Raw genomic sequence first — 26,862 nt, 5'->3', positions numbered from 1 at the left:
GTCATCGACTTAAGAACCAAGTCGATAACTCCTACCGGCGGTGCGCGAATTCTTGGAGGACAGTGGTCCAGCGCCATGCCAAGCGTTGTCTCCCTTTTCAGTGGACAGTTTTTTAGAACTTTTAGGCCACTATCTGAAATCCATGATTGTGTACTTTCGTGGCGACATTTATGCACAAAAACGTGCGTGGAATATGCATAGGCTCCGGTATAGCATCTGTGTTGAAAAACTTTTGGGCAGAATTCGACTGCATGTTACGCGATAGTCTGGATGACAACCGTGCGGTCAAGATTTTAGATACGTAGGTGATTTTTTGTGCTTGTAAATACGTCTCCTCGCATTGCTCTAGAATCTGTGACGACAGATATTCTCAAGTGTTTTAGTGCCTGCGCTGTGTCCCTCCGTTTCACCTATGAATTACCACAAGGTAGTGCTATAAGGTTTTTAGGTTTAGAAATTTCGTTCCATGTCGACATGCATGTATGCTGGACATATGCACCGCGCTCTAAGGAAGACGTCCTGCCATACAGCTACTGCCACTCAAAGCTAACAAAAAGAGGCAGAGCAATGCTTTGTTTCAAGAACGCATTGCGAAAGAGCTGTTTTCACGCGATACAGGCGACGTTGCTTGTTGGGCGAGTTGGAACGAGTCAGTCATAACGTAGTTCAGCGCAAAAAACAGGCAACAGACGAGTGAGAGGACAAGGACACAGCGCATTCTTCCAACTAAAGTTTATTGGATTGCGACGCATGTATATATACACACAGGGAAAGCAAGAAAAGATAAAAGAAAAAAACAGGAAGTAAAAACCGAAAGGTGGAAAGAAGAAAAGGGCCGATAAGTCACACACGTGTGCCAACACCGCCCCCCATCCCATGTCTCGCCAAAAACAAAAGCTCTTTGTCAGAAAGATGCAAGGAAGGCATGCTTACGCATGCGTCCCCAGACCGTTTAATTTCCTCAGCCTCGATGATTTCCCTCACCCTTTGGTCCCGACTGCGTGCAAGGACCGCAGTGTTTTCAAAGAGGGGCCTACACTCACAATCCCGCACGTGGATGCCGAGGTGCCCCGATACTGTCGTTTGGACGCTGTAGTAGTGCTCACGGAGCCTATCGTTCAGGCAACGTCCCGTCTGACCCACATCCCTCTGACGTGTGGTAGAAAGTACGTGGGTCAGACGGGACGTTGCCTGAACGATAGGCTCCGTGAGCACTACTACAGCGTCCAAACGACAGTATCGGGGCACCTCGGCATCCACGTGCGGGATTGTGAGTGTAGGCCCCTCTTTGAAAACACTGCGGTCCTTGCACGCAGTCGGGACCAAAGGGTGAGGGAAATCATCGAGGCTGAGGAAATTAAACGGTCTGGGGACGCATGCGTAAGCATGCCTTCCTTGCATCTTTCTGACAAAGAGCTTTTGTTTTTGGCGAGACATGGGATGGGGGGCGGTGTTGGCACACGTGTGTGACTTATCGGCACTTTTCTTCTTTCCACCTTTCGGTTTTTACTTCCTGTTTTTTTTTCTTTTTCCTTTTATCTTTTCTTGCTTTGCCTGCGTGTATATATACATGCGTTCCAATCCAATAAACTTTAGTTGGAAGAATGCGCTGTGTCCTTGTCCTCTCACTCGTCTGTTGCCTGTTTTTTGCGCTGAACTACGTTATGACTGATACAGGCGAGTATAGACCAACAAGCAAGTAGACTGAAGTCAGCTGGGTTCCCGGACCATTTTACGCGAGCGGTTTCCGAGAAGCTGCTGAAAGAGCAGCAAAGGTCGCGCAGAGGGGAAGCAGTTAACGCCTCTGCTTCGCGGAACCGAGGCAATTTTGTGGTCATGCCATATGTACATAACTTATCGCGCAATATCAACAACGTGGCGATGAAACATGGCATGCGCATGGTTTTCTCGGCTCCGCGGAAGTTGAGTGGTCTATGGAGCCGCATGCGCAGAAAAGGGTCACATGCGGCACGAATCGTGTCCCGAAATTTGTGCTACTCATGTTGTCTAACCGATGCATAGTAACCGCGAAAGCACGCTGTTGAAACAAGATAGCCTTTCGCCATTAAAGAAACAGAGCAAAACAGGCAGAACTGAGCCGTCACTAATATAAATGTTGTGATAGTCATTTGTACCCGCGGGTTACTCATGAAACAGTCGAGCGCATTGCAGCTCATATAAGGATCAATGCTCTGGATACCAGACTGCCGGCAGAAGAATGGTAGGCTTTCATAGCTGGTTTGTTATTTCTTCGTAGTCAGTGTTCGTAGTGACATATTGTAGCGCGGCTCGAAGTGTTGCTTACAAACCGCACAGCAATCAATGAGCAGCTAGGTGCAAAATCCGATTGTCGCCTTCTTTGGGGGCCGGCCGGCTCCAAAAACAGGGAATATGCCTGCGCAATTTTGGCACGCCTGCATATTCACTCGGGCACCACTGCGCGTAGCAGGCGTTGAGACACCGATTAAAGCTTAGTAATGCATTAAACGCGCTCAAAACGCGCAATTTATGCTTTCGTAGGCTGCGACGCGCGCGCGCCAAATACAGACGCTCTCCACAGCTTCAGTACAAAGTGACTAAAGCGCCGCCGCTACGGTCGCCCGTCGGAGCATCAGCCGCGATTCGGCGCGGCCGCTTCGTTCGTTCCACTGCCCCCTTCTAGTACTCTGTAGCCCGACCCACGAAAAACAGCTGCCATTGCTGCCTTCCCGCCGCCCACCGACGAGAAGGCCGTGCGCCAATTTCTCGACTTGTGCGCCCGTTACAGACGTTTACAGACGAGATTATCGAAGCCTTTACGGTGCGCGACCTTCGCGAAGACGTGTGTTAGTGCGCCATCGATAAATCTGACCATGATAAAGTGTCATTTTTACAAGGAATTTAGACATTAGACATGCACATAATTGATGTGTGACGCAGATGGTTGTTCTCCTGTTGTGTGCTTTGCGCAGGCTACCTGTCCTTTCGTTTTTCCACCCAGTATATATGTGTGATGTTTCTATCGAATAAACAGTTGTTAGTTCGCGCTCGTGTGTGTACTACCAGTTGTTTTTCATGAGTCTTCGTGTTCAAACAGGGCGTCGCAAGTGTCAAAGATGTACAACCAACTAGCCCCTACCATGGCCCTTCTCGTCAAAGGAGTTTCACGGATCGCCGAGCGGCTAACGCACCTCACGAAAACCGACGTGGAATTCAAATGGGGATCGGCACAAATCGAAGCATTTGATGAACTGAAACGACGCCTGCAGACGCCGTCGATACTTGCGCACTTCGACGAATACGCCGACACAGAAATCGACACCGACGCAAGCAGCGTAGGACTAGGCGCCGTCCTAGTGCAGTGGACTGACGGACTAGAAAAGGTTGTCAGTTTCGCTAGCCCGTCGCTGTGCCTTGCCATCATCTGGGCTACATCAAAGTTGCGCCCCTATCTACGGCAGGCCTTTCAAAGTTGGCAGCGACCACTACGCCTTGTGTTGGCTAGCTAACTTGAAGGACCCTTCAGGTCGCATCGCACGGTCGAGTCTGCGACTTCAGGAATTCAACATTACCGTCGTTTACAAGTCCACACGAACGCACTCTGACGCCGACTGCCTGTCCCGCGCCCTGGTTGATCCACCACCACACGACGACCACGATAGTGACTACTTCTTGGGAACCTTAAGTGCTGATGACCTCGCCGAACAACAGCGAGCCAACCCGCAACTCACCTTGTGGAATACCTCGAGAGCAAGGCCACCGTTGTTCCAGAAGTATTCAAGGCAGGACTGGCGTCGTTTTTCTTGCGGAATGGCGTTCTCCTAAAACAACTTCTCGCCACTCCGGGCCAACTTCTTCCTCGTAGTACCTTCAGTATTACGTCCAACGACGACCCGACGGCTGGACACCTCAGTGTTTCCCGCACGCTTGCGAGAATACACGAAAAGTACTACTATCCTCGCCTCACTGCCGACGTCACCCACCACGTAAAGACTTGGCGAGACTCAGCTATGGAAGAAACCGCCGGCTAGGCCAGCCGGACTTGTTCAGGCGATCTAGCCACCTCGCCGGCCCTTCCAGCAAATCGGGATGGACTTACTGGGGCCGTTCCCGATGTCGAATTCCGGAAAGAAATGGATAGTCGTAGCTACCGACTACCTCACACTGAAACAAGTTAAAGTAACATGGTAATGCACAGTTTGCTTGCAGAAGTTCACATTGGAATAACGCGTCTACACGCACACATTTCTACTTCTGCCCACCAGGGGCGTAGCCAGGGGAGCGGGGGGTTGTATATATACACGCGCACAAACAAACGCACGCACGAACAAAGACATTTCATATGCCCACAGCAGAAAAGAATCACGTCATCGAGGTACACCAGGCAGGTTTGCCACTTAAGTCCCGATAGCACAGTGTCCATTAGACGCTGAAACGTTGCTGGCGCCGAACACAAACCGAAGGGAAGCACCTGAAATTCATAAAGTCCGTCGGGCGTGACAAAGGCGGTCTTTTCACGGTCTCTCTCATCCACATCAATTTGCCAGTAGCCGCTTTTTAAATGCATTGACGAAAAGTAACAGGCGTTTCGTAGTCTATCCAGGGAATCATCAATACGCGGCAGACGATAACCATCCTTCTTTGTGATCTGGTTGAGCTTCCTGTAGTCGACGCAGAAACGCAAGCTGCCGTCCTTCTTTTTCACTAGTACTATAGGCGATGCCCAAGGACTGTTAGATGGCCGAATGACGCCATCTTCCAGCATCGTTTTCACCTGTTTTTGAATTGCCTCACGCTCCTTTAGGGCAACGCGATAAGGATTTTGCCGGATGGGTTGGGCATCGGAGTCTGTGATGATGCGGTGTTTCGTGAGCGGTGTTTGACCAACCCTGGAAGTGGATGAGAAGCAGCCGTGAAACTTGTGGATCAGCGCAAGAAGGCGGTCTCGCTCGATGGCCGATAATGTCGGGCTAACGTCAACAGGTGCCGGTGTATTGATAGTAGACGGTGCCACCTTCTCCGCCAGATGGCAGTCTTCGATTTGCGCAAGTTCATCGAAATAGGCAATGGCAGTGCCACTAACGATGTGTCGGCGTTCCTTGCTGAAATTTGTCAACAAGAGTTCAGCGCATCCATCGCTGATATTGATGACGGCCCTGGCAATAGAAATGCCGCAAGTAAATGTTAGCTCACTGATGTGTTCAGCGACGCCAGTGGCGCTCTGCAGGCTGTCGCAGCGCACGGGTACAAGGGAGCAACTGCGTGGCAGTAGTATAACGTCGTCACCGGCGATACGCAAACGAGGTCGCTGGTTTTCCTCATCGTTAGCAGTGCCCGAGTGTGAAGCAAATGTTACGCTCTTGTCGCGGATGTTAATCACAGCCCCGTATTCGCGCAAGAAATCCATTCCTAATATGAGCTCTTTACAGCATTCACAAAGAATCACAAGGGTGGCGACGAAGGTTGAACCCGCGATGATGAGTCGGGCCGTGCACTTTCCAACAGGTGTCATCAACTGACCTCCGGCAGTTCTGATATTGGGCCCGTGCCATGGTGTCTACTTTCCTTAATCTGTCGGCTAGTTGTAGGCTGATGATCGAAAAGTGGGAGCCAGTGTCAACAAGAGCCGTCACTTGATGGCCGTCAATGTGAATGACAAGGTCAGCGCTGACCACTTCGCTTACATCGGCAGGTGTCGTATTCGTCGTATTCGTCGCAGTCGCCGTAGTCGTCGTTGTAATCGCAGTCTTCGGCGTCGGTGTCTTTGAGTTGGCGTTCGTCTGTAGTGGGGGCTGTTCGGAATTTCGACGATTGGCAACCCCACCCCCGGAGGTCGCTGCGTCTAGTTTCCCCGTCGCGGGCTAGGGGACCTGCCTCTGGTGACGTCGGCAAAACTGCGACGATTCGGTGAACTATACCGTGCAGGAGATGGAGAACGTGATCGGGGCGTGGTGAGATTTTGCGGCGGAAGACTCAGAGGAGCGTCGTTGTGCGTGCGCCGACCGTCATGCGTAGCGTAATCGGGGTGGGGAGGAAATCTCGAGTATTGAGCCTCGCGATAACGGCAAACTCGATAGACGTGCCCTGCTTCGCCACAATGAAAGCACACCGGTCGACGGTCAGCGGTACGCCACAAATCGGTTTTCCGGCGCTGGTAGTTCAGTGGGGATTCTCCGTTGAACCACGTTGTGGCGTTCGGGTGTCGACCGTACGGCATTCTGCGTGTCGGCGAGATCGGCAAGGTTGGTGGTGATGAGATAGGCTGCGTTTGCAGGGTAGGCGGTGGCCTAGTCGGAGTCGGCGGCGTCGGAGGTGCGATGACTGGACATCGGACAGCATCAGCGTAAGTAAGATGCCGTTGCACATCACCATATCCTGGCGAAGAAAGAGCTTGACGGACCTCTTCCCGGACGACATCAGCGACAAGAGATAATGCCGGCGTCGGTTCTGTTGGTGGAATCAAACCGAGCTGCCGAAGCTCCTCTCGCAGAATCTCCCGGATGACTTCACGCAGAGGCTTGTCGTGACTCAAAGTCATGGCTGAGGTACTCGCTACCGAGTTGATCATGTGTTCATGCTGGCGGTATCGCTGCTGTAAGGCCCGTTCGATCGCTGTGCCCTCTTTAGTGAATTCAGCGACTGTTGTCGGTGGATTTCTGACAAGCCCGGCAAACAACTGCTCTTTCACTCCTCGCATGAGATACCGCAACTTCCTTTCTTCTGGCATCTCAGGGTCCGCCCTACGGAAAAGACGGGCCATGTCTTCAGCGAACATAGCAACGCTCTCGCTCGGTTTCTGGATGCGAGATTCCAGGAGACGTTGCGCATTCTCCCTCCTGTCGACACTGGTAAAAGTGTCGAGCAGCTGGGTGCGGAAGTCGTCCCACGTAGCCAAACTCCTCTCCCGGTTTATGTACCACGTCTGAGCATTGTCCTTGAGGTAGAAATAGACGTTCGAAAGCTTGTCGTCTGAGGTGGTCCATTGATTGTATTTCGCACAGCGTTCGAACTGGTCCAGCCAATCGTGGGCGTCTTCGTAGGCTTCACCATGAAAACACTCAGGAATCATAGGATTCTGCAGTGTCACGTGCGATGGAGCTGCAGTGGCCATGGTGGTTGAAGGACGACTGCTGGCAGGGGATTGAGCTCGGGCGCCAGGCCTAGCCGACGGCGACTGAAACGGTGGACCGGTGTTTCGACGCGCGGTGGTGATTCCGGGCTCGATCGTCGACTCCGCGAAGGCGTGCCAAGCATGAAGCTTACCCCGCACCTCCACCAGTGTAACGACGCGGGATCGACGATCAAAAGGAGAACGACCAACAAATACGCTTTATCAGTAGCTGAAATGACAACAACGTCTTCTTCGTCTTTGCACTGGGGCCAGTGTCCTCGCGCTGCTTCATTGTCGACGCTACTGGCACATACGCGCGGCAATATGAACTAACACATTCCGTATAGTGGCTTTGAAACTGTCCGTTATCTCAACTGTAAACAATTGGTTATATCACACATGTGCAACTGTTCAACATATGTGTGCGCGTATACTATTTGCGCCTATCTATATCGTCATTTCGTAACGTTTCGCTCAATGTAAAAAATCACAGCATATCCACGTGGTGAATGATGATGAGTGGGGCGAAGCGAACTCGCGCTGCAGCACGGCGATGGCATTGGCGCGAGCGTGGTCCTTCTTGATGGAAGATATTGTGACTAGATTGTTTGAGAACCACATTCTGTTGCACACACCGCAACTATGGCCGAAACTTATCAAAGAATTCCCGCTGGAAGCGCGCGTCGGCGCCTTCGGGCAGAGCCCGCCTCATGCGTTTTGCAGCCACTTCACGTGCTCGCACAGCCTCGGGCTCTGCCTGCCGGTACGCGCGCTTTCACGCCGCTTCATGGTCCTTCACATTTTGAAGATCCGATTCGCGCCGCAGCCGTGCAGTTTCGGCCTCGCGGGCTCGAACGGCGGGGTCTTCGCGCCGCAGCCGTGCAGCTTGTCGAGCAGCTTCGGCCTCGCGAGCTCGAACGGCAGGGTCTTCGCGCCGCAGCCGTGCAGCTTGTCGAGCAGCTTCGGCCTCGCGGGCTCGAACGGCGGGGTCTTCGCGCCGCAGCCGTGCAGCTTGTCGAGCAGCTTCGGCCTCGCGGGCTCGAACGGCGGGGTCTTCTCGCCGCAGACGTGCAGCTTGTCGAGCAGCTTCGGCCTCGCGGGCTCGAACGGCGGGGTCTTCTCGCCGCAGCCGTGCAGCTTGTCGAGCAGCTTCGGCCTCGCGGGCTCGAACGGCGGGGTCTTCTCGCCGCAGCCGTGCAGTTTGTCGAGCAGCTTCGGCTTCGAGGGCTCGAACGGCGGGGTCTTCTCGCCGCAACCGTGCAGCTTGTCGAGCAGCTTCGGCCTCGCGGGCTCGAACGGCGGGGTCTTCGCGCCGCAGCCGTGCAGCTTGTCGAGCAGCTTCGGCTTCGGGGGCTCGAACGGCGGGGTCTTCGCGCCGCAGCCGTGCAGTTTGTCGAGCAGCTTCGGCCTCGCGGGCTCGAACGGCGGGGTCTTCTCGCCGCAGCCGTGCAGTTTGTCGAGCAGCTTCGGCTTCGAGGGCTCGAACGGCGGGGTCTTCTCGCCACAGCCGTGCAGCTTGTCGAGCAGCTTCGGCCTCGCGGGCTCAAACGGCAGGGCCTTCGCGCCGCAGCCGTGCAGCTTGTCGAGCAGCTTCGGCCTCGCGGGCTCGAACGGCGGGGTCTTCTCGCCGCAGCCGTGCAGCTTGTCGAGCAGCTTCGGCCTCGCGGGCTCGAACGGCGGGGTCTTCTCGCCGCAGCCGTGCAGTTTGTCGAGCAGCTTCGGCTTCGAGGGCTCGAACGGCGGGGTCTTCTCGCCGCAGCCGTGCAGCTTGTCGAGCAGCTTCGGCCTCGCGGGCGCGAACGGCGGGGTCTTCGCGCCGCAGCCGTGCAGCTTGTCGAGCAGCTTCGGCTTCGGGGGCTCGAACGGCGGGGTCTTCGCGCCGCAGCCGTGCAGTTTGTCGAGCAGCTTCGGCCTCGCGGGCTCGAACGGCGGGGTCTTCTCGCCGCAGCCGTGCAGTTTGTCGAGCAGCTTCGGCTTCGAGGGCTCGAACGGCGGGGTCTTCTCGCCACAGCCGTGCAGCTTGTCGAGCAGCTTCGGCCTCGCGGGCTCAAACGGCAGGGCCTTCGCGCCGCAGCCGTGCAGCTTGTCGAGCAGCTTCGGCCTCGCGGGCTCGAACGGCGGGGTCTTCGCGCCGCAGCCGAGCAGTTTGTCGAGCACCTTCGGCCTCGCGGGCTCGAACGGCGGGGTCTTCGCGCCGCAGCCGTGCAGTTTGTCGAGCAGCATCGGCCTCGCGGGCTCGAACGGCGGGGTCTTCTCGCCGCAGCCGTGCAGCTTGTCGAGCAGCTTCGGCTTCGCGGGCTCGAACGGCGGAATCTGCTTCGCGGCGTCGACGTGCAGCTTCGGCCTCGGGGCTCTCACCTCAGGATTCTGTCTGCGAGCGCGCGCTGCCGCCGCCTTCCGTGCCCTCCGTTCCGCAGTCTTGTCTTCCATCTGGCGACTCCGAGCTAAAGAGAAAGCGTGCCAAGAGAGAGCCTCATGGCGCGTTACTTCTGAAATGTTGTCTTCAGGTGTCATTGAAAACACGAGACGTAGTAAAGAAGAAAGAACGCCACACAGGCGAACACGCACGAGAGTGTCACTCGTCAACGTCGTCTTCTACTGCGTACCAGAACGCGCGCAGTAAAGAAGAAAGAATGCCACACAGGCGAACACGCACGAGAGTCTCACTCGTCAACGTCGTCTTCTTCTATTGCATACCAGAACGCGCGCTTCTCGCGAGCTAGAGGTGGCTACTACAACGCTACAAACAAACGGAGGATGGACACACCCACGGCATAAGGAGCGTCGCCCCTAAAAATTGCGCCACAGTCACCTTCCCGCCAAATGCTTCGCATTACATCGATTCCTACGGTACGTGGCGTCTGCTTTATTCATTCATTCGCCGTTACTCTGTTGATTGAGACTGTGAATCACCTGCGGCACGTACCCGAATAACATGAACTGTGGTATGCGGGTAATTGCAACACGTGACTGAGAGAAGGGATTTCATCACGTACTCGACAGGCATTTTGCGTTGTTCATGTCATGACCAGTGAATCGTGTTCGTCATACAATGAACCACTGCTATGCCAATTTTGGTATATTACAAGTTATGGAGACGACCAGGAGAGCGCCGAGACATAGGCGGCTAGGTAGATAGATATATACGTAGACAGAAACTGCCAAAGATCCTGAGGTTCGCTAAGATATGCCTCGCATTTAAAAGTTTATTCTCGAACGAGCCGATTGCTGCCTTCGTCCACGTCACGACCGCGTGACAATATCGCAAGATCATAAGAGCTGCGCTGAAGTTTCGCTTTGGAAAGCGTCGTTATCGTTGACGACAATTTACCTTATACTTTGATTATGCTTATTCGTTAAGAATTATTCAGTGAAACCTTTATTTTATTCAAGTCTGTTCGAGAGCAGGCAGTCTGTATCACTTCCTACACGTCGCTAAACACAGTGAATAAGTAAATTAAAAAAAAACAAATGTTTTGTATGAACGCCTTGTTGAACTCAATGACAAAATTGGTCTTATTTTGGGAGCGTGTTTATTGGCATCAGGCAGCAGGCGAAAAATCGGCAGAGCCGTGGCCGTCTCGAGCGAAGATGGCACGAATTTCTTTTCCTCTCTCTCTCTTTTGTGTGTCTTTTTTTGCGTGTTTTTTTCTATTTTTTTTATCTCGGCCTTTCTATTTTTCTTTCTCTCCTGTTTTCTTTCTATGCCATGCTTTACTCTCTCCTTTTCCTCGGTCTCCCATAGGTCCTCCTTACCCTCATTTCCCTTTCCTACCCCGTAGATATGCTACATAACACAAGGCTATGCTACGTTATGCAAGCGTGCCTGGATAGCCGAGTGGTTAAGAGGCTCGCCTTTGGGTTATGGGTACGTGCGTTCGAATCTCGCCTGACGAAGGATCACTTCCCCTAAAACTTCTCTCTTTTTTTCTCTCTCTCTCTGTACTCGTTGTCGCACCCCTCAAGAGTCGCGCGCCGTAGCAGTCGGCGAAGATGCTTTGAGAGCGAAGCAGAAGATAGGTAATTCGACGTTTTATGGCGCAAAAGCAGTTGTGGCTGTGCTGCGCGAGGGAAAAGGTGTGTAATGCACGGTGAAATAACGTCGCGTACAGCTTATTTAAAAAGCCACGTTCTCTTAAAAGGTTCAGCACAGCAGGCAAGGGTACAAGAGGATCGTCTCAAAGAAGCAGAGCTGGGTGGATAAGCGTGTGTTGTTTGCACAGCTGGCCGAAATACTTTCTTGTCTGCCTAACAGTATGGGTATACATGAGATTAGGATGTGTGTCACTTTAATGGTTCTTAAATTACTCTTAAGTGCTCGTTTTTCTTTTCTTAGCCACGATATTAAGGAGAACTAACAGACAATAATGTCAAGGAAAGTATAGGGGATGTTATTAGCAGTGAATAGGATATAAATATGAAGAAAGTAAAGTGGACGGAGAGGTAACTTGATAACTTGGTTTAAATGCACATGTATACCCCATAAAGTGGACGGGAGGGTGACCGCCGCCGTAGCTCCGTGGTAGAGCATCGGACGCGTTATTCGAAGGTCGAAGGTTCGGTCCCTGCCGGCGGCAAGTTACCTTTTCGTCCACTTTACTTTCTTCACATTTATATCCTATTCACTACTTATAACACCCCCTATAAGTAGTAACATTCCTTGACATTATTGTCCATCACTTCTCATTAATGATAAGGGCTGTGGACATTTTTCACAGGTTGTTTGTTCGTCGTTTGTGAGTAAGAAGTAGTGTGTCAGGTGTGTGTGCTTAATTCGGAGTCGGCCTAAAATGACCTCAGCAAACCGTTCTTGGTGAGGGCAGGTCTTCCATTCTCCAAGTACAGGTTTTACTAGGCGCAGTCCCATTGCTGCTGCCATTTACCGAACAAAGCTGTCCGAATTGTTCGCTGGCTGTCCTTAAAAGGAATTTTCGTTTTTGTAACTATTTCGTCAGCAGCTATAAGGAAGCATATTTATCTGCTTTTTCATTGCCCGGCATCGCAACGTGGCTTGGGACCCAGCAGGAACGAACGGATACTGCCTCTCGTTTCAGAATATTTAAAACCTCGCCAACTAAGGGTTCACACTAGGATTTCAGATATAGAGGTTTTAGTGCACTTAACGAGTCAGTGTACATTAGAGAGTTTGAGAATTGGGGCCCCAAGGAGCTTGGGGAGCCAAGAAGCTTGCGAGCCGCCAGGGCGCATGCGCAGAACACAAGCCACTGTTGTGCTCTTGCGCTCGCGTTGGCCCAAGGCCCCAAAATCGAAAACTATAGCATGGGTCCCCAAGGCGTCTTGGGTCGCCAGCTGATGACGCAGCGGGGGCCACGAAGTATGGCACGCGCCTCGCCATGATTTTAATTTCGCCACATGTGGCGCCCGGTGCGTTTGAATCAACGAATCTTGCGTGTGACCCAATTTCGAAACTCTGCTGCTCCTCCGAACGCGAGAGCAGCCTACCCACCGCAGCTTGGGGTCCCAGCGTCTTGGGTCCCCAATTCTCAAACTCTCTATTATCGCCTTCGTGTGCTCAACAGTGGTGGCGAAGCAGGAGGTGAAGACGACGAAGAGGATGAAGAGACCGCGTGCTGGTCTCGCGGAGCAGGTGCGGCGCAGCTGTGGCATGAGCGGTTTCTAGGAAACGCGAGGCGCTCCGAGGGGCTTTTTGTACACACCAAAGTTTTTACGGCCGGCCATCTCACGAATTTTTCATCTCACGAAGCTTCATCTCACGAATTTTTGCGGCATCCTTTTGTCTATTCTTCAGTCACCTGCAGTGACAATTGTCCGGTCCGAATTCATGCAAACATTTAGGAATCAGTAGCGAAGCGTTCGAACTCGGTAATGGTTCGTCCTCTCGAGCGCCTTCTAGTGGGTCGTCCTCTTCTCTGAGAGCACGCCCCTCGTGCTAAGAGTCGGCCCCGCCTTGACTGTCGTGCATCGTCGTCGAGTGCCCGCTAATAAACGTCTTTACAATTTGGTGGAGAGTGTTGTGCTCTTAAAACAACTTCGGTCTCCATTCGATGCCCCTGGAGCTTCGATCCCGTACCGTCCCAGCTACCATGCCGCAAGACGCCGCCCAGCAAACGCCGCCTCCCACACCGACCGCTTGACCCGGTGTCCCCCGTATCCGCGACGCTCCTGTCTTCACCGGCGCGGATGGCACCGACGTGGAGGACTGGCTCGCAATTTAAGAATGCGTGAGCGTCCCCAATAAAGGGGACGAAGCAGGCAAACTGAACAACTTGGTTTTCTACCTCGCGGGTGTGGCAGGCATGTGGTACAACAACCATGCATCCGATTCTCCGACGTGGTCCGATTTGAAGACCGCCATTGTCGACCTGTTTGGCCGCCCTGCCGTTCTCAAGCTGCAAGCCGACAGCGTTTACGTGAGCGAGCTCAGCAGGCCGGTGAATCTTTCACGAGCTACATTGAAGACATCCTTGACTTGTGCAAGAAAGCCGACGCGAGCATGTCGGAGTCTGACAGAATCAGGAATATTATGAAACGCATCGACGACGATGCTTTCACCATGCTGCTGGCCAAAAACCCTCGCACGGTGGTAGAGGTCATCACGCTGTGCCGAAGCTACGAGGAGCTGCGCCGCCAGCGCTTGATCACCCGTCGCCCACCATCACGCGACGTTGATCTCCCGGGCTTGTCGGCCATTTCTGACCACTCCACCTTGCTCGCCGAAATCAAGTCGTTTGTGCGAGAGGAAATTTCCCGACAGGTCTCTCTTCTGGCTTTCGCTCCACCGCAACATCTTGAACAGCCGTCCAACTACACTTCTGCCTCCCCTCCGCCGAGCGATTCAGCAAGAAATCGCGGAGGTCATTCCTGAATACCACCGGTCGCCTCCAGGGCCCGTGCCACTAAGCTACGCGCAAGCTGTAGCCAGGCTACCCCCAGCGATTCCTGTGGCTGGCTCGCTCAGTTACGCCGAAGCCGTAGCCAGACCCCAGGCCTTCGACTCGGCTGTGCCGCCTACATACGTCGAGGTCATCCACAGGTCCCGACTGCAGCCCACCATGCAGTCATATCAGCAGCCGCCTCGTACATCGCATTCGGCGACATGGATCAGACCCACGACCCGATGGCGCACTTCTGACAACCGCCTCATCTGCTTTGCGTGCGGTTGCGCCGATCACGACGCACGCTATTGCAACCTCGTGCAGCCGCCTCGGGTCGCATCAACCCTCAGGAGCCAATCAAGCCACCCTTATTATGCCCAACCGCCGCCTATGTCACCGACGTCTCGCCCCGCACCATATACCCGCCGTTCACCGTCTCTACGCCGTCGCTCACTGTCGCCGATGCGGCCACGTGTGGTCCCACGCGACCAGGAAAATTAGTCGTCGCAGTACACAAGGCAAGGGCTGCGACGCTATCGAAGCCCATCGAACGTGATAGACATGTTTGTAGACGGTGTTCGTGCATCTGCCCTCATCGACACTGGAGCCGCTGTATCCGTTATGGACGCTAAACTTAGCCGACTACTACAAAAAGTGACGACGCCACTTTCCGGGCTCTCTCTTCGTACAGCCAGCGCCCAAAGTATTCACCCGACAGCGGTATGCACAGCCGGTGTCATCATTCAGGACGATCTGTACGCCGTCGACTTCTTCATAATTTCATGCTCTAAGGACGTCATCACGGGAGGGGATTTTCTCTAGCGCCACGACGCCGTAATTAATTGCGCACCAGCCGAAATAGAGCTCTCACACCATTGTCAGATTTGACGCCGGCAGATAGTCCATCGGCTGCGACCAAGGTACTCGTCAAAGGCGACACCACAGTTCCTACAAACTGGTCAACGGCTATGTCGGTCTACTGCACCGGTCTCTCCGACGCCGTTGCACTCCTTTCTCCTTGTGACCGCGTTTTCAATGGAAAGACTTGCTGGTGCCATTTGCGGCCGTGGAAGTCACTCAGGGCGACACCGATATTTCTGTTACCAACCCATCCCCGTTCATTGTTAGCTTGGTGCGACGGTAATGTCCTGGCAGAGCGTAACCCCTCGAAGACGCACAAGTTATGGACGCACCGGGTGACACGCACTGCATCAGCTCCCGTACGCTCAGTGCTGTTTCTACAGCTGATTCGTCATCCCCTGATGCATTTCTTTCCTCGATTGCTGACAACCTTACGTCGGTGGAGCGTTCCCTGCTTCTATGCATGTTGGAAGAATTTCGTTCTTTCGATGTCGCGCAAACTTCTCTCGGCCGCACATCTGCTGTCACGCATCGCATAGACACTGGCGCCCAACCACCGCTGTGGCAACGTCCATGTCGGGTTTATCCAGCAGAGCGTCGTGTACTTAACGAGCAAGTCGTATACATGCTTCGCCGCGATGTTATTCGACCCTCAAACAGCCCGTGGGCGTCTCCTGTCGTTCTCGTTGCGAAGAAGGACGGCTCTGTGCGGTTCTGTGTGGACTACCGACGACTGAATAAGATCACCCGTAAGAACGTTTATCCCCTACCTCGAATAGACGACGCCATTGACAGTCTCCAAGGAGCAGAACTATTTTCATCACTCGATTTGCGCTCAGGGTACAGGCAAGTCCCTTGGCTGATGACGCTCGACCGAAGACAGCCTTTGTCACGCCCGACGGCTTGTACGAATTCAACGCCATGCCCTTTGGGCTGTGTAATACGCCCGCGACATTTGAGTGCATGATGGATACCGTTCTCCGCAACTTGAAATGGCACACGTGCCTGTGCTACCTCGACGACGTCGTCGTTTTCGCACCGGACTTCTCCACGCATCTTCAACGCCTGCGGCATTTTTTGACGCGTTTGAGCGACGCGAGGCTACGACTGAATCAAAAGAAGTGCCCATTTGCAGCACGGCAGCTGACAATACTAGGCTGCGTCGCGTCCAAGGACGGAATTCTCCCCGATCCAGCCAAGCCTCGGACCGTGACACAGTTCCGCAAACCTACGTCCGTCAAAGAACTGCGCACTTTCGTAGAACTATGCTCCTACTTTCCACGCTTCATCCGAAACATCGCGACTATCATATCGGCGCTGACGAAGCTCCTTGGCAGCAACGGGCCCCTCAATTCGTGGTCGTCAGAGCGCGACGACGCTTTCGCAAAGTTCCGACGTTTGTTGACGTCTCCTCCCATACTACGCCACTACGACCCTACGGTCCCTACAGAGGTACACACGGACGCCAGCGGTGTTGGCCTTGGCGCTGTTCTTGCGCAGCGCAAACCTGGGTTCCCGGAATATCACGTGGCATGTGCAAGTCGTACGCTTACTAAAGCCGAGACCAACTACACCGCTACTGAGAAAGAATGCCTGGCAATAATCTGGGCCCTTACGAAGTTCCGACCTTATTTTATGGCCGCCCATTTGATGTCACCGACCATCATGCACTGTGCTCGTTGTCGTCATTCAAAGATCCCTGAGCCGTCTCGCCAGTTGGACACTTCGCCTGCAAGACTACGACATCCGCGTGCTGTACCGCAACGGATGCCAGCATGCTGACGTCCGTTGCGGTGTCGCGCTCTCCCTTGACTCACGACAATGCCCACAGCTCAGTGTCTCACATTGCCATTTCTTCCATCGACATTCACACCATTGCTACCGAACAGCGCAAAGATCGATGGATTGCCTCACTGATAGACTTGCTGACTGATCCATCGGCCACACCATCCACTCGCGCATTGCGTCAAGCCCCCTATTCGCCGTTCGCGACCACCTGCTCCACCGACGCAATTTTAACGGCGACGGCCGCCTCTGGCAACCAGTAATACCCCGCAGTCCGCGTTCTGACATATGCGAGTCGTTACACTCTGATCCGCAGTGTGCGCACTCTGGGGTATCGAAAACCTACTATGGCATTCGCCAACGGTACTTTTGGCCAGGGATGTACCGATACGGGCAGAAGTTCGTTCGCTCCTGCATCGATTGTCAGCGCCGCGAAACTTCAACGCACCTGTCGCCGGCTGGTCTGCAATCTCTACCTTGCCCTGACCGACCGTTTGGGCTCGTTGCCATCTATTTGTATTGGCCACTTCCTCTGACGTTCGCTGGTAACCGCTGGGCCATCGTCGCTGTAGACCACTTCACGCGATACGCTGAAAGTGCCGCCCTCCCTGCGGCTACAGCGCACGATGTGGCCTCCTTCCTGCTCCACCGATTCATGCTGCGTCACGGTCCACCCCAGGAGCTGCTCAGTGATCGAGGCCGTGTTTTCTTGTCGGAAGTCTTCGAAGCCATTCTAAAAGAATGCAACGTTGTTCACCGCGAAACTACTGCTTACCACCCGCAGACGAATGGCCTCACCGAACGCTTTTAACCGTACGCTCGGCGACATGCTCTCGATGTACGTCGCCGCCGACCACACAGATTGGGATGCCATTCTGCCCTTCTTCACGTACGCCTACAATACCGCTCCTCAGAGCACTACTCGTTCCTCACACTTTTTCTTATTGTCCGGCAAGCAGCCGTCGCACACAATTGACACAATCCTTCCCTACAAGCCGGATCGATCTGAATATGCACCTATTTCTGCCACAGCCAGACTTGCTGAGGAGTGTCACGAGCTTGCAAAGACTTACTACGCATGACCAAGAGCGGCAGAAAAGCATTCGTGGTGACACCACCACTTCTGCGTCCACGTTCCTCCCTGGAGCGCTCGTGTGGTTTTCGGTTCTTACTACTGCAAGTGGTCTCTCTTCCAAACTACTGCCCAAATACGAAGGCCCATACCGTGTCGTCGAACGCACATCCCCGGTCAACTACCTGATCGAACCCATGGAATCATCTTCGGACATGCGCCGTCGAGGGCGCGACATTGTCAAAGTGGAACGCCTGAAGCCCTACCATGAGCCTCTCATAGTGACAAGTGTCGTCACACGGCTCCCTTTTCGTACCCGGGGTAATTGTAGCGAAGCGTTCGAACTCTGTAACGGGTCGTCATTCTCGAGCGCCGTCTAGTGGGTCGTCCTCTTCTCTGAGAGCACGCCCCTCGTGCTGAGAGTCGGCCCCGTTTTGACTGTCGCTGTCGTGCATCGTCGCCGAGTACCCGCTAATAAACGTTGTGGAGATAGGTTTGCACGAAGCTTACCCCACGAGGCGACCGAGAAGCGACGCGACGTTCTCCACTGCCGCACCGAACAAAGACGCTACGGCCGGGTTCGTCGACTCTTCGTCACGGCGCAGAAAAAGCACTCGAGGCAGGTTGTCAACAAACACGGGTTTATTAACCCAAGATGCAGCACAGTGCGACAATCGCGGGTTTGCGGGCCGTCAGGGTAACTCCGCAAGACCGATCGAGTACGCTTGCCAGCGGCGCTACGACTATCACACAAAGGGCAGCAGTCGAGCACACGGACGAGAAGCCGCCTGCCAGAGCAGCGCGTCAACCTCTCGTGCCGGCCTGAAAGCATCTGTCGCGGCGAGCCAGCCAACGCCACACAGAAGCGAGCTCATGGGGAAGGGGGTTGTCAATGGCGGCCAATGAGGACAGGCGTTGCGCAGTGACGTAGGCTAGCGTAGTGGCGCGAGCATCCAGGCATGTCCGGTCGCGTGGATCGTGCGGGGAAGACCAATGCATGGCTCGCACCAAGCAACAATGCCTGGCGGCGTAGCCACGGTAGCCATGTCGCCGAATAACGGCGGTTCCCGGCGCTCGAGCCGCGCGGGGCCAGCACACGCGTTAGCTGGGGAACGAGGCGCCAAAGGGGAGGGCGCGCTCGATTCCCACAACGTCTTTACAAATCCAATGCATCTTAAACGCTTAAATCATGTACACGTGTAGCTCTGCATACGCACTTGCTTATGTGTTGGTATTTAAACCGAACAGAAGCAAAGAACCAAGTTAAGGGCTACAAGAGGAGTGATAATGTGCCAAGATGCATGTAAGTTATTCTTGAATTGTACAGCAACCGCGAAATGCCGGCCCTACATTGTTGGGGAACACGTGTTAGCGCATGAAATGAAACCACTCCTGTTCTTTGTCTTTAGATGCGTCCTTGAATTGATATCTTTGAAACCATCAGAGACGGCGACATTCTGCGCTGTGTCTGCTCTCACCAAGAATGGTGCACAGGTGAAGGCAAAGATGACGGCGGCGCTGAGGTATGCTTGCACTTTCAAGGACTTCATCTCATCATCTCGGATGCTTTGCACACGCTGCTGGAAGGATTTCTCCCAGGCGTACAGTTTGAGCACCTTGATCCCGCCAAGGATCTCGTTCATCAGTTTCAGGCGCCGGTCCTTGTGTTTCATCAGTTGAACCTACACACCGGACAAAGGATGGCGATTAGTATCGCGGCACAAAAATGACTCGGGTCGAAACTAAAGCACTAGGTGGTCATTCATTCTGGCTAACTGAGAGTGCAGCCGGCCGCTTGTGCGGAAGTGCACATTCCTGACTACATCACTCGGCGTGTCACTTTGTTACATTACTTGAAGCACCCTGACGAAATTTTGCCGCACACTTGTGAAGCGGAAGGCATCGAAATTCATGATCGGGGTGTGCTGCGTGATGCAACAAAGTTATAATACGCGCCGCTAGAAGTTATTCCGAAATCTAATGCATGCAGCAAGACTGAAAATTGGGCTAGTTGGTGACGGGCAAGAACAGCGTGCAGACGGACGAGACGAAGAAAAGCATGCACGGAACAAGCGCTGACTCTCAACTGTGATTTATTTGGCATATGCAGATTATTTATACACAAACGATAAGCATTCTGGAACCGTGAAGACCTGCACGTATGCCAACCTGCCTTCGCACTGCAACACTTGTGGGTGCAAGCCTGTTCAGTGACACGACAGTGCTCTTTAGACACAGTGATCAAACGACACGGGAACTTGTGGAAGCTTCCTACATTAAAAAAGAAAGGGAGTCAGCCAAACATCGGTTTCTTTACACGAAAAAGAAGTAAACCTAATCAGTGGTATGTTTGTATGATCTGATCTTTGTCGCTCCTGCGCAGTCTCTTCAAGGTAAAAAAGCATTTCCTATTTGCCTCTATATATTTATGGTCCCTTGCCAGCTCCTCTGCGCATGTTCTTTATGCTTATATTTTGTGCATAGTCTGCATATAACAATGAATCACGGTTGAGAGTCAGCGCTTATCCTGTGTATCCTTTTCTTCATCCCGTCCGTGCGCGCTGTTTTTGCCCACTATAAATCTAATGTATATCGCCAATCTCGCTGGAGCTTCTTCGCAGCAAGGGCAAAAATGCGCAATGTTAAATGTAGGAGCGTGGTTAGTATAATGTTACAGGCCTTATAGAATATCACTTCTAAATGATGGGCTAAAAATTCTACGATGCCAATACAAATACACTTAGCACAGTCCTACAAAATTGGGCTGCTACACAGAAAGTAGACAAGATTTTAGCGACTGCTGGCACATTGGGTATTTTAACGTCATGTGAAAATTTTATCTATCTACCCCATTTCCTAAATGCCAACAGAAATAAAGAATGTTTGTAACAGTGCTGCAACGGTATCTCTGTAAGGTTAGCGAACGTCTGTTGCGTGACTGTCTAGTTTCAGGCTTTGAAATCTCGATACCAGACTGCTTATGAAAAAGTTCGTATCACTAGTTGGAAGGGTAGCGCTAGTAGACACGGATCCGTGTCTACTAGCGCTACTCTTCCAAGTATGAATTTCCAACTCGCCCAAGAAACAGCACTCGTATCACTAGGCCTATATTTGCATGATAGGTCCAGCTCGTCTCAATTATTTTGATGCTGAATCAAACTGATCATCTTTAGAGCACGCAAACATTACGGCTTTTGTGCACACCTTCCAGCTTTTTAACGGAATCGCTCTAGGCCGGTAACCAAACAGTTACTCGACCCGTACCAGAACAGCTGATGGGACTCGTCCTTTAAGAAAGAGCATAAGGCAGAATTCGCAGCACAATTTACACTTGTCTCCCATCTGAGGTCGTCCGAAGTCATTGGCTCCACTTATTGTTTGTGCTGTTTAACTTGAATCTCAAATTCGCGGGCCTCTCGTTAGCGGCCGGCCCGCGCATGACTGTCTTCAGAGAACGGAAATTTGGGCGAGTTGGTTTGCATTCATTATAAAAAATACAGCCCAGCAGCACGAGGACAGAATGAAAGAAGCAACGGGACGGGCGCTGTGACATTGACAACCGAAAACTAGAGTGAAGCCAAAGTAGAGCATGTATATGCCACATGGACGCCGCCAACATGCGCGTGAGAAACGCCTAGTCACCAAATGATGCCCGCAGATAGCTCTCTTTACTTGACACTGAAGTATGGCTAACGCACGAATCTCTCTCTTTACAAATGTGATACGCTTCGATGATTTCTTTGATGAGTTGGTTCTTATGACGGTGAATGATTGTACACTCCTCACAGCAGGGCTCACAACCACTTGCATTGCATTGCGCCCCAATGTGCGACAATCTACCAGACCGACCTGTTCTTTCATGCTCTTTTAGGCGCACATTAATGCGGCGCCCCGTCTGCCCTCTTCCCACATGACATTGGCAAATCATATACGACCCCCATCTTGCACGGAACAAACGCAGCCCTATGCTTGACGCCGCACACGCTGGAAGCCCACTTTTTGTTCTCAAGTTTTCTCTGGACAGAAGCGAAGATGCCACCCATTTTGCTAGGCGCCGAATACAACACGTCGATGCCGTATCTTTTTGGCACACTTTTTCAGACCGTGTGACATGCGGTGCACATACGGCATGGCTGCCGTCTTGCCTTCCCTCGCCCGATCACGCTGCTTCCTTCCTAATATTCTTCTCGCAGGACCGAGTAAGTAAGTGCGCCGGGTAGCCAGCGGCTTTCAGCCTGCCCACTTGCCTATCAAAGCTCTCTTGAGCAACTTCTGGGCACGACTTACACACCGCCGCCCTCAAACACGAAACCGCTATACCACTTTTTATAATCTTAGAGTGGGCTGACTTGTAGTCCAAGAGTGGTTTTACGGAGCGAGGAGCATACATCCAACACAAATGATCAACCTTCACCGTCAATTCCAAGTCAAGAAATTGTAACACACCCGCGCATGGTGCTTCACGTGTAAAAACCAAGCCTTGTCCGGCCTCCGCAAATCTATTCATGGCCTAATGCACCCCAGCTTTTGCTGTGCCTTCATCCATTAAAACCAGGTAGTCGTCGACATACCTAAACACTTTTTTTTACACGGGTGTCAAGGCTGCGCTCCAGTATTGTATCTACAGAGCTTAGAAAAATGTTACTAAGCACTGGCGCTATCCGTGACCCGATGCAAATCCCATTTCTTTGCACAAACATGCCATTTTTCCACGCGATCATTGTGGAGCACAAATAAAAAGTAAGCAATTCTAAAAAACGCTCCACGGACATTTGGCTGCTTGCCAGAAGCAACGGGACAGCGCCCGTCCCGTTGCTTCTTTCATTTTCTGTCCTCGTGTTGCTGCGCTGTTTTTATAATGAATGACTGTCTTCGTCCCGTATATTTTTATTTTCTTAATGAGAACGTTCATGAGCTGAAGGGATGTGATCAATCTCAATGAATTTTTTTTGCGAGGCGCCCCATGCCATCACCATGTGTTAAAACCACTTTTTGGTTAAAACATAAACGTGAAAAAGAAACTAGTACTCCATAATCGGCATCCAGATGCAGTCAGCCTGCAGACCAGTATCCACATGTTTCTCGAAACCTGACGTCAATTCACCTTCAGAAAGGAGCCATAAATGAGGAAAGGCTTTTCAACTGGAAATAACAATTTGTCGAATATTTCCGTGGTCGGGAATATAACCCACGTCCTAATGATGGATTAGTTACAAATGGTTTGTTTACGCGTTATATTTAGTTAAGCTCACGTTTGTGCTTTTAAAGTAGTATATCATTATTCACTATTTTTAGGGAATGGAAGGGCAGCTTTTTCTTTAAAATATTGCAACCAGCTAAAGGTTCTGTTGTGATGTATAACAGTTGCTCATCGGTAAAAAGAATGAAATTGGAGCCGTGGTCTGTTACTCGCGATGCCACTTTAATTACGTCTGATTTCTCGTGCTTTAACAGAGTGACTAGTTATGCATCCAGTCGGTCATTGCTGATTTGGCTACTGTCACCGGTAATTGAATGCTTTTTATGTAGAACTGGGTCGAGCGCTTTACAGAAGACGAGGTCGAATTCGGTTTGTGGCACAAGGGATACCAATTCCCGCTCCACCGACTCGTCAATCGCCGTAGATCTGCGCTACTGTGCAAAGACGAAAAAAGCGCTTACGAATACTGTGCTAAGTGAATTGGCGTATATTAGCGATATTGGGCGACGGTTGGCGACATTGTCCTCTTATTTGGGTGGAGACGGCCCGTGTAAAAATTGAGCTTGCAAAAAGCAAAAATTCAAAAATAATGAGTTGTAAACGTCCACGCACCTGATACTTCCTTATGTAAGCGGTCACTACGCCATTCACTGGCAGCAAAATGATCATGACGCCAAGACCACCCAGGGTGGCAATGCCAAGTTGTCCCCAGAGGAGCCAGATAGCGAGGCCAATCTGCAGGGGTGTTATCCAAATCAAGTTGAACACCTGGATGTAGTCCATCACGCGCTGCGTGTCCACAGACATGAGATTCACAATCTCTCCTGTTGTGTACTGCCCTCTTGCGACGCTGGAGAGGGCCAACGCCTGTGGGCAAAGAGGAACAACATGCAGCATCTTGCGTCAAGTCTAAACAGGGCGATTCGTGCTCTAGAACATAAGACATACGTAGCGGACTCTGCATGACAGCACAAAGGAGTCATCTCCTCTGTGTACAGTGGCGTACCAACTTGTTCACGAGTGGGAGGCCCTCGAAGCACGCACACACGCAGATATATATATATATATATATATATATATATATATATATATATATATGCGCGTGAGAAACGCCAACATGCGCGTGAGAAACGCCTAGTCACCAAATGATGCCCGCAGATAGCTCTCTTTACTTGACACTGAAGTATGGCTAACGCACGAATCTCTCTCTTTACAAATGTGATACGCTTCGATGATTTCTTTGATGAGTTGGTTCTTATGACGGTGAATGATTGTACACTCCTCACAGCAGGGCTCACAACCACTTGCATTGCATTGCGCCCCAATGTGCGACAATCTACCAGACCGACCTGTTCTTTCATGCTCTTTTAGGCGCACATTAATGCGGCGCCCCGTCTGCCCTACATACCTCTTCCCACATGACAGTGGCAAATCATATACGACCCCCATCTTGCACGGAACAAACGCAGCCCGTGAATGGAAGGGATCACGCGCATGGCTGCGTGATCCCTTCCATTCCTTGATTTACTAATCAAGCGAGTGGGAGATTCCTTAAGTTTCTCAGTCTACCGCAAACCCACGCATACAGGCCGCTACCTGCACTTTAATTCAAATCACCCTGCAAGCCACAAAACATCAGTAGTCAACACTTTAATAAGAAGAACGGAAACGCATTGCACATCAGAATCAGACAGGAGGAAAGAAAGAAACACCGTGTTCAACGAACTACAAAAAAAAAACGGCTACCCGCCCGATTTCATTCGGAAAGCAATCCGGCAGCAAAAAAGAAAAGTACTTCCAACGAATGCCCCAGCGTCACCGCCTTCCCAGAAGCGAATCTCTCTCCCCTACGTGAAAGGCACCAGTGAAGCCATAAGCAGACTTCTCAAGAAGGAAGGCATAACGGTCGCACACAAGCCAACCAACACAATAAACCTTCTACCGAAACCCAGGGACCTTCCACCAAGAGAGAGAGCGCAAGGCGTTGTCTACGAAATCAAGTGTTCCGACTGCCAGGCCGCATACATTGGCGAAACAAAAAACTCCGGCTGCTCGTAGTGCACTTCAAATATTGGATGCACTAAACCCGGTGCTGTCAAGTCTGGAGAAGCATCATGGCTCCTCCTCTGCAGCCCTTCAGTAAAGAAGTGAAAGAAGCGTCTATATTCCAGTGGAATGCCCGAGGCCTTAAAACCCGCATTTCGGATATTCGGCCATATGTGTTTAAGAATCAGTTTCCGATTATCGTCATTTGTGAGCCACGCCTTCACAGTGCGATACGATTGTCTAAATATGAAGCTTTCAAGTCTGCTACCTGCAACGACAGTAGTAAAGTCATCGTTTTTATCAGGTGCGAACTCACCTATATCGAGCATCCAGTACCACCTGATGACAGCAACCAATACGTGTGCCTGACTGTGAAACGCAATAACCTGACGTTCACACTAGTAGGCGTATATATTTCACCTTCAGGCCGCTTTGACAGTGCAAGATTAAGCGCTATTATATCGGCAACACCTGGACCATGGATTATTACCGGCGATTTCAACGCTCATCACCCATTGTGGGGAAGCCTGAAGACAGATCGTCGGGGACGACATGTATCCTCGTTCGCGTCTGACCATGAACTATACTGTTTAAACGACGGCAGTCCTACGTTTTTACGGGGTCTGACATATAGCAGCTGTCTCGACCTAACTTTTGTGTCACGTAGCCTAAGTGCCAAGGTACAGTGGTTCGCGGACAATGAAACCCATGGAAGTGACCACATCCCCACCTATATTAAGATCAAGGGCCTAAGCAAGTCGCAGATCACCGCCCCTTCACGCATCGATTGGTCCAAGTACAGATCATCCACAGAGAAGCGGTGCGAGGAAAATCAAGAAGTTTCTCTTGAAAGCTTAGAAGACATAATCAAAGCGGCTACTCAAGACGCTTCATATAATGTCACACCTTCATCGCAGTTTTGCGAATATGAAGTGGAATTAGAGCGGCTCCGAGCAATCCGTCGTCGTGCTGAACGACGATATAGACGCACAAAATCCATCTATGACTTGAGGGAGGCGAGGCGTCTGCAAAAGAAGATTCAGCGTCGAATCAACGCACTCCAGTCGCTACGATGGAAATCATTGTGCGAGTCGCTTGATCCCCACAAACCCCTATCGCAAATATGGAGAATCGTCCGCGGCTTACGAACATTGCCACAACAGCACCGCCCTTTCAAATGCCTCGCTCTCCATCAAAGTCGACGCGAAATTGAAGTGGCAGAAGACTTCTGCGCCAGAGTTGCCAATAAGGGGTCCGGGATCACCCTGAGTAACCTAGGAAACGCGCCGATGTCCAGAGATTCCCGGATGGACAACCTGTTCTCTGCAGAGGAGCTTCAGGCAGCTTTGGCAGCATGCAAGCGTTCGTCATCACCAGGACCTGATGGCGTCACCTACATGGCCCTTTGTAACCTCGGACAAGCAGCTCGGCGTGCCCTCCTAGCGGTATACAACGACTCGTGGTGTAACGGATTGGTTCCTCCTTCGTGGAAGTCCAGCCGACTTGTCCCCCTGCTCAAACCAGGTAAATCTCCTCTGGACTTGGCCTCCTATCGACCCATCGCGCTTGCCAGCTGTTTTGGAAAGGTGATGGAGAGGATGATACTGACTCGCATAGAGTGGTACCTGGAGCATAACGAGATATACCCCGATGCTATGACCGGCTTTCGGCGTGGACGGTCTTCTATAGATAATGTTATTGACCTTGTCACGTCTGTGCAGCAACAAAAAAGCATAAAGAGATTATCTGCAGCAATGTTCTTGGACGTGAAAGGCGCATATGACAATGTATTGCATGAAGCCATCCTGAACGCCTTGGGTAACATTGGATTGGGGGGCCGCGTCTATCACTGGATCTACAGCTATTTGAAGGACAGAACTTTCTTTGTTCAGACAGAAGATGGTGCAACAACGCAACATTGTACTTGTCGCGGCGTACCTCAAGGTGGAGT

The 26,862-nt window shown here is 52.0% G+C and overlaps 1 protein-coding gene across 1 annotated transcript in view; it reads right to left on the bottom strand.

Moving 5' to 3' along the window:
• Positions 1–26,862, bottom strand: part of LOC119402432 (ATP-binding cassette sub-family C member 3) — a 311,062-nt gene that overhangs the window by 237,171 nt on the left and 47,029 nt on the right. The window contains exons 4-5 of the mRNA XM_037669579.2: positions 23,478–23,732; positions 19,144–19,347 (exon numbers count right to left, since the gene is read on the bottom strand). Of these exons, the coding sequence (XP_037525507.1) occupies positions 19,144–19,347; positions 23,478–23,732 (459 nt within the window). The remainder of the gene's footprint in view (positions 1–19,143; positions 19,348–23,477; positions 23,733–26,862) is intronic.

This window comes from Rhipicephalus sanguineus, chromosome 8 (assembly GCF_013339695.2).
Source record: "Rhipicephalus sanguineus isolate Rsan-2018 chromosome 8, BIME_Rsan_1.4, whole genome shotgun sequence".
Taxonomy (NCBI): domain Eukaryota; kingdom Metazoa; phylum Arthropoda; class Arachnida; order Ixodida; family Ixodidae; genus Rhipicephalus; species Rhipicephalus sanguineus.
Note: the sequence above shows the minus strand (reverse complement) of the source record. Positions and strands in the feature narration are given on the sequence as shown.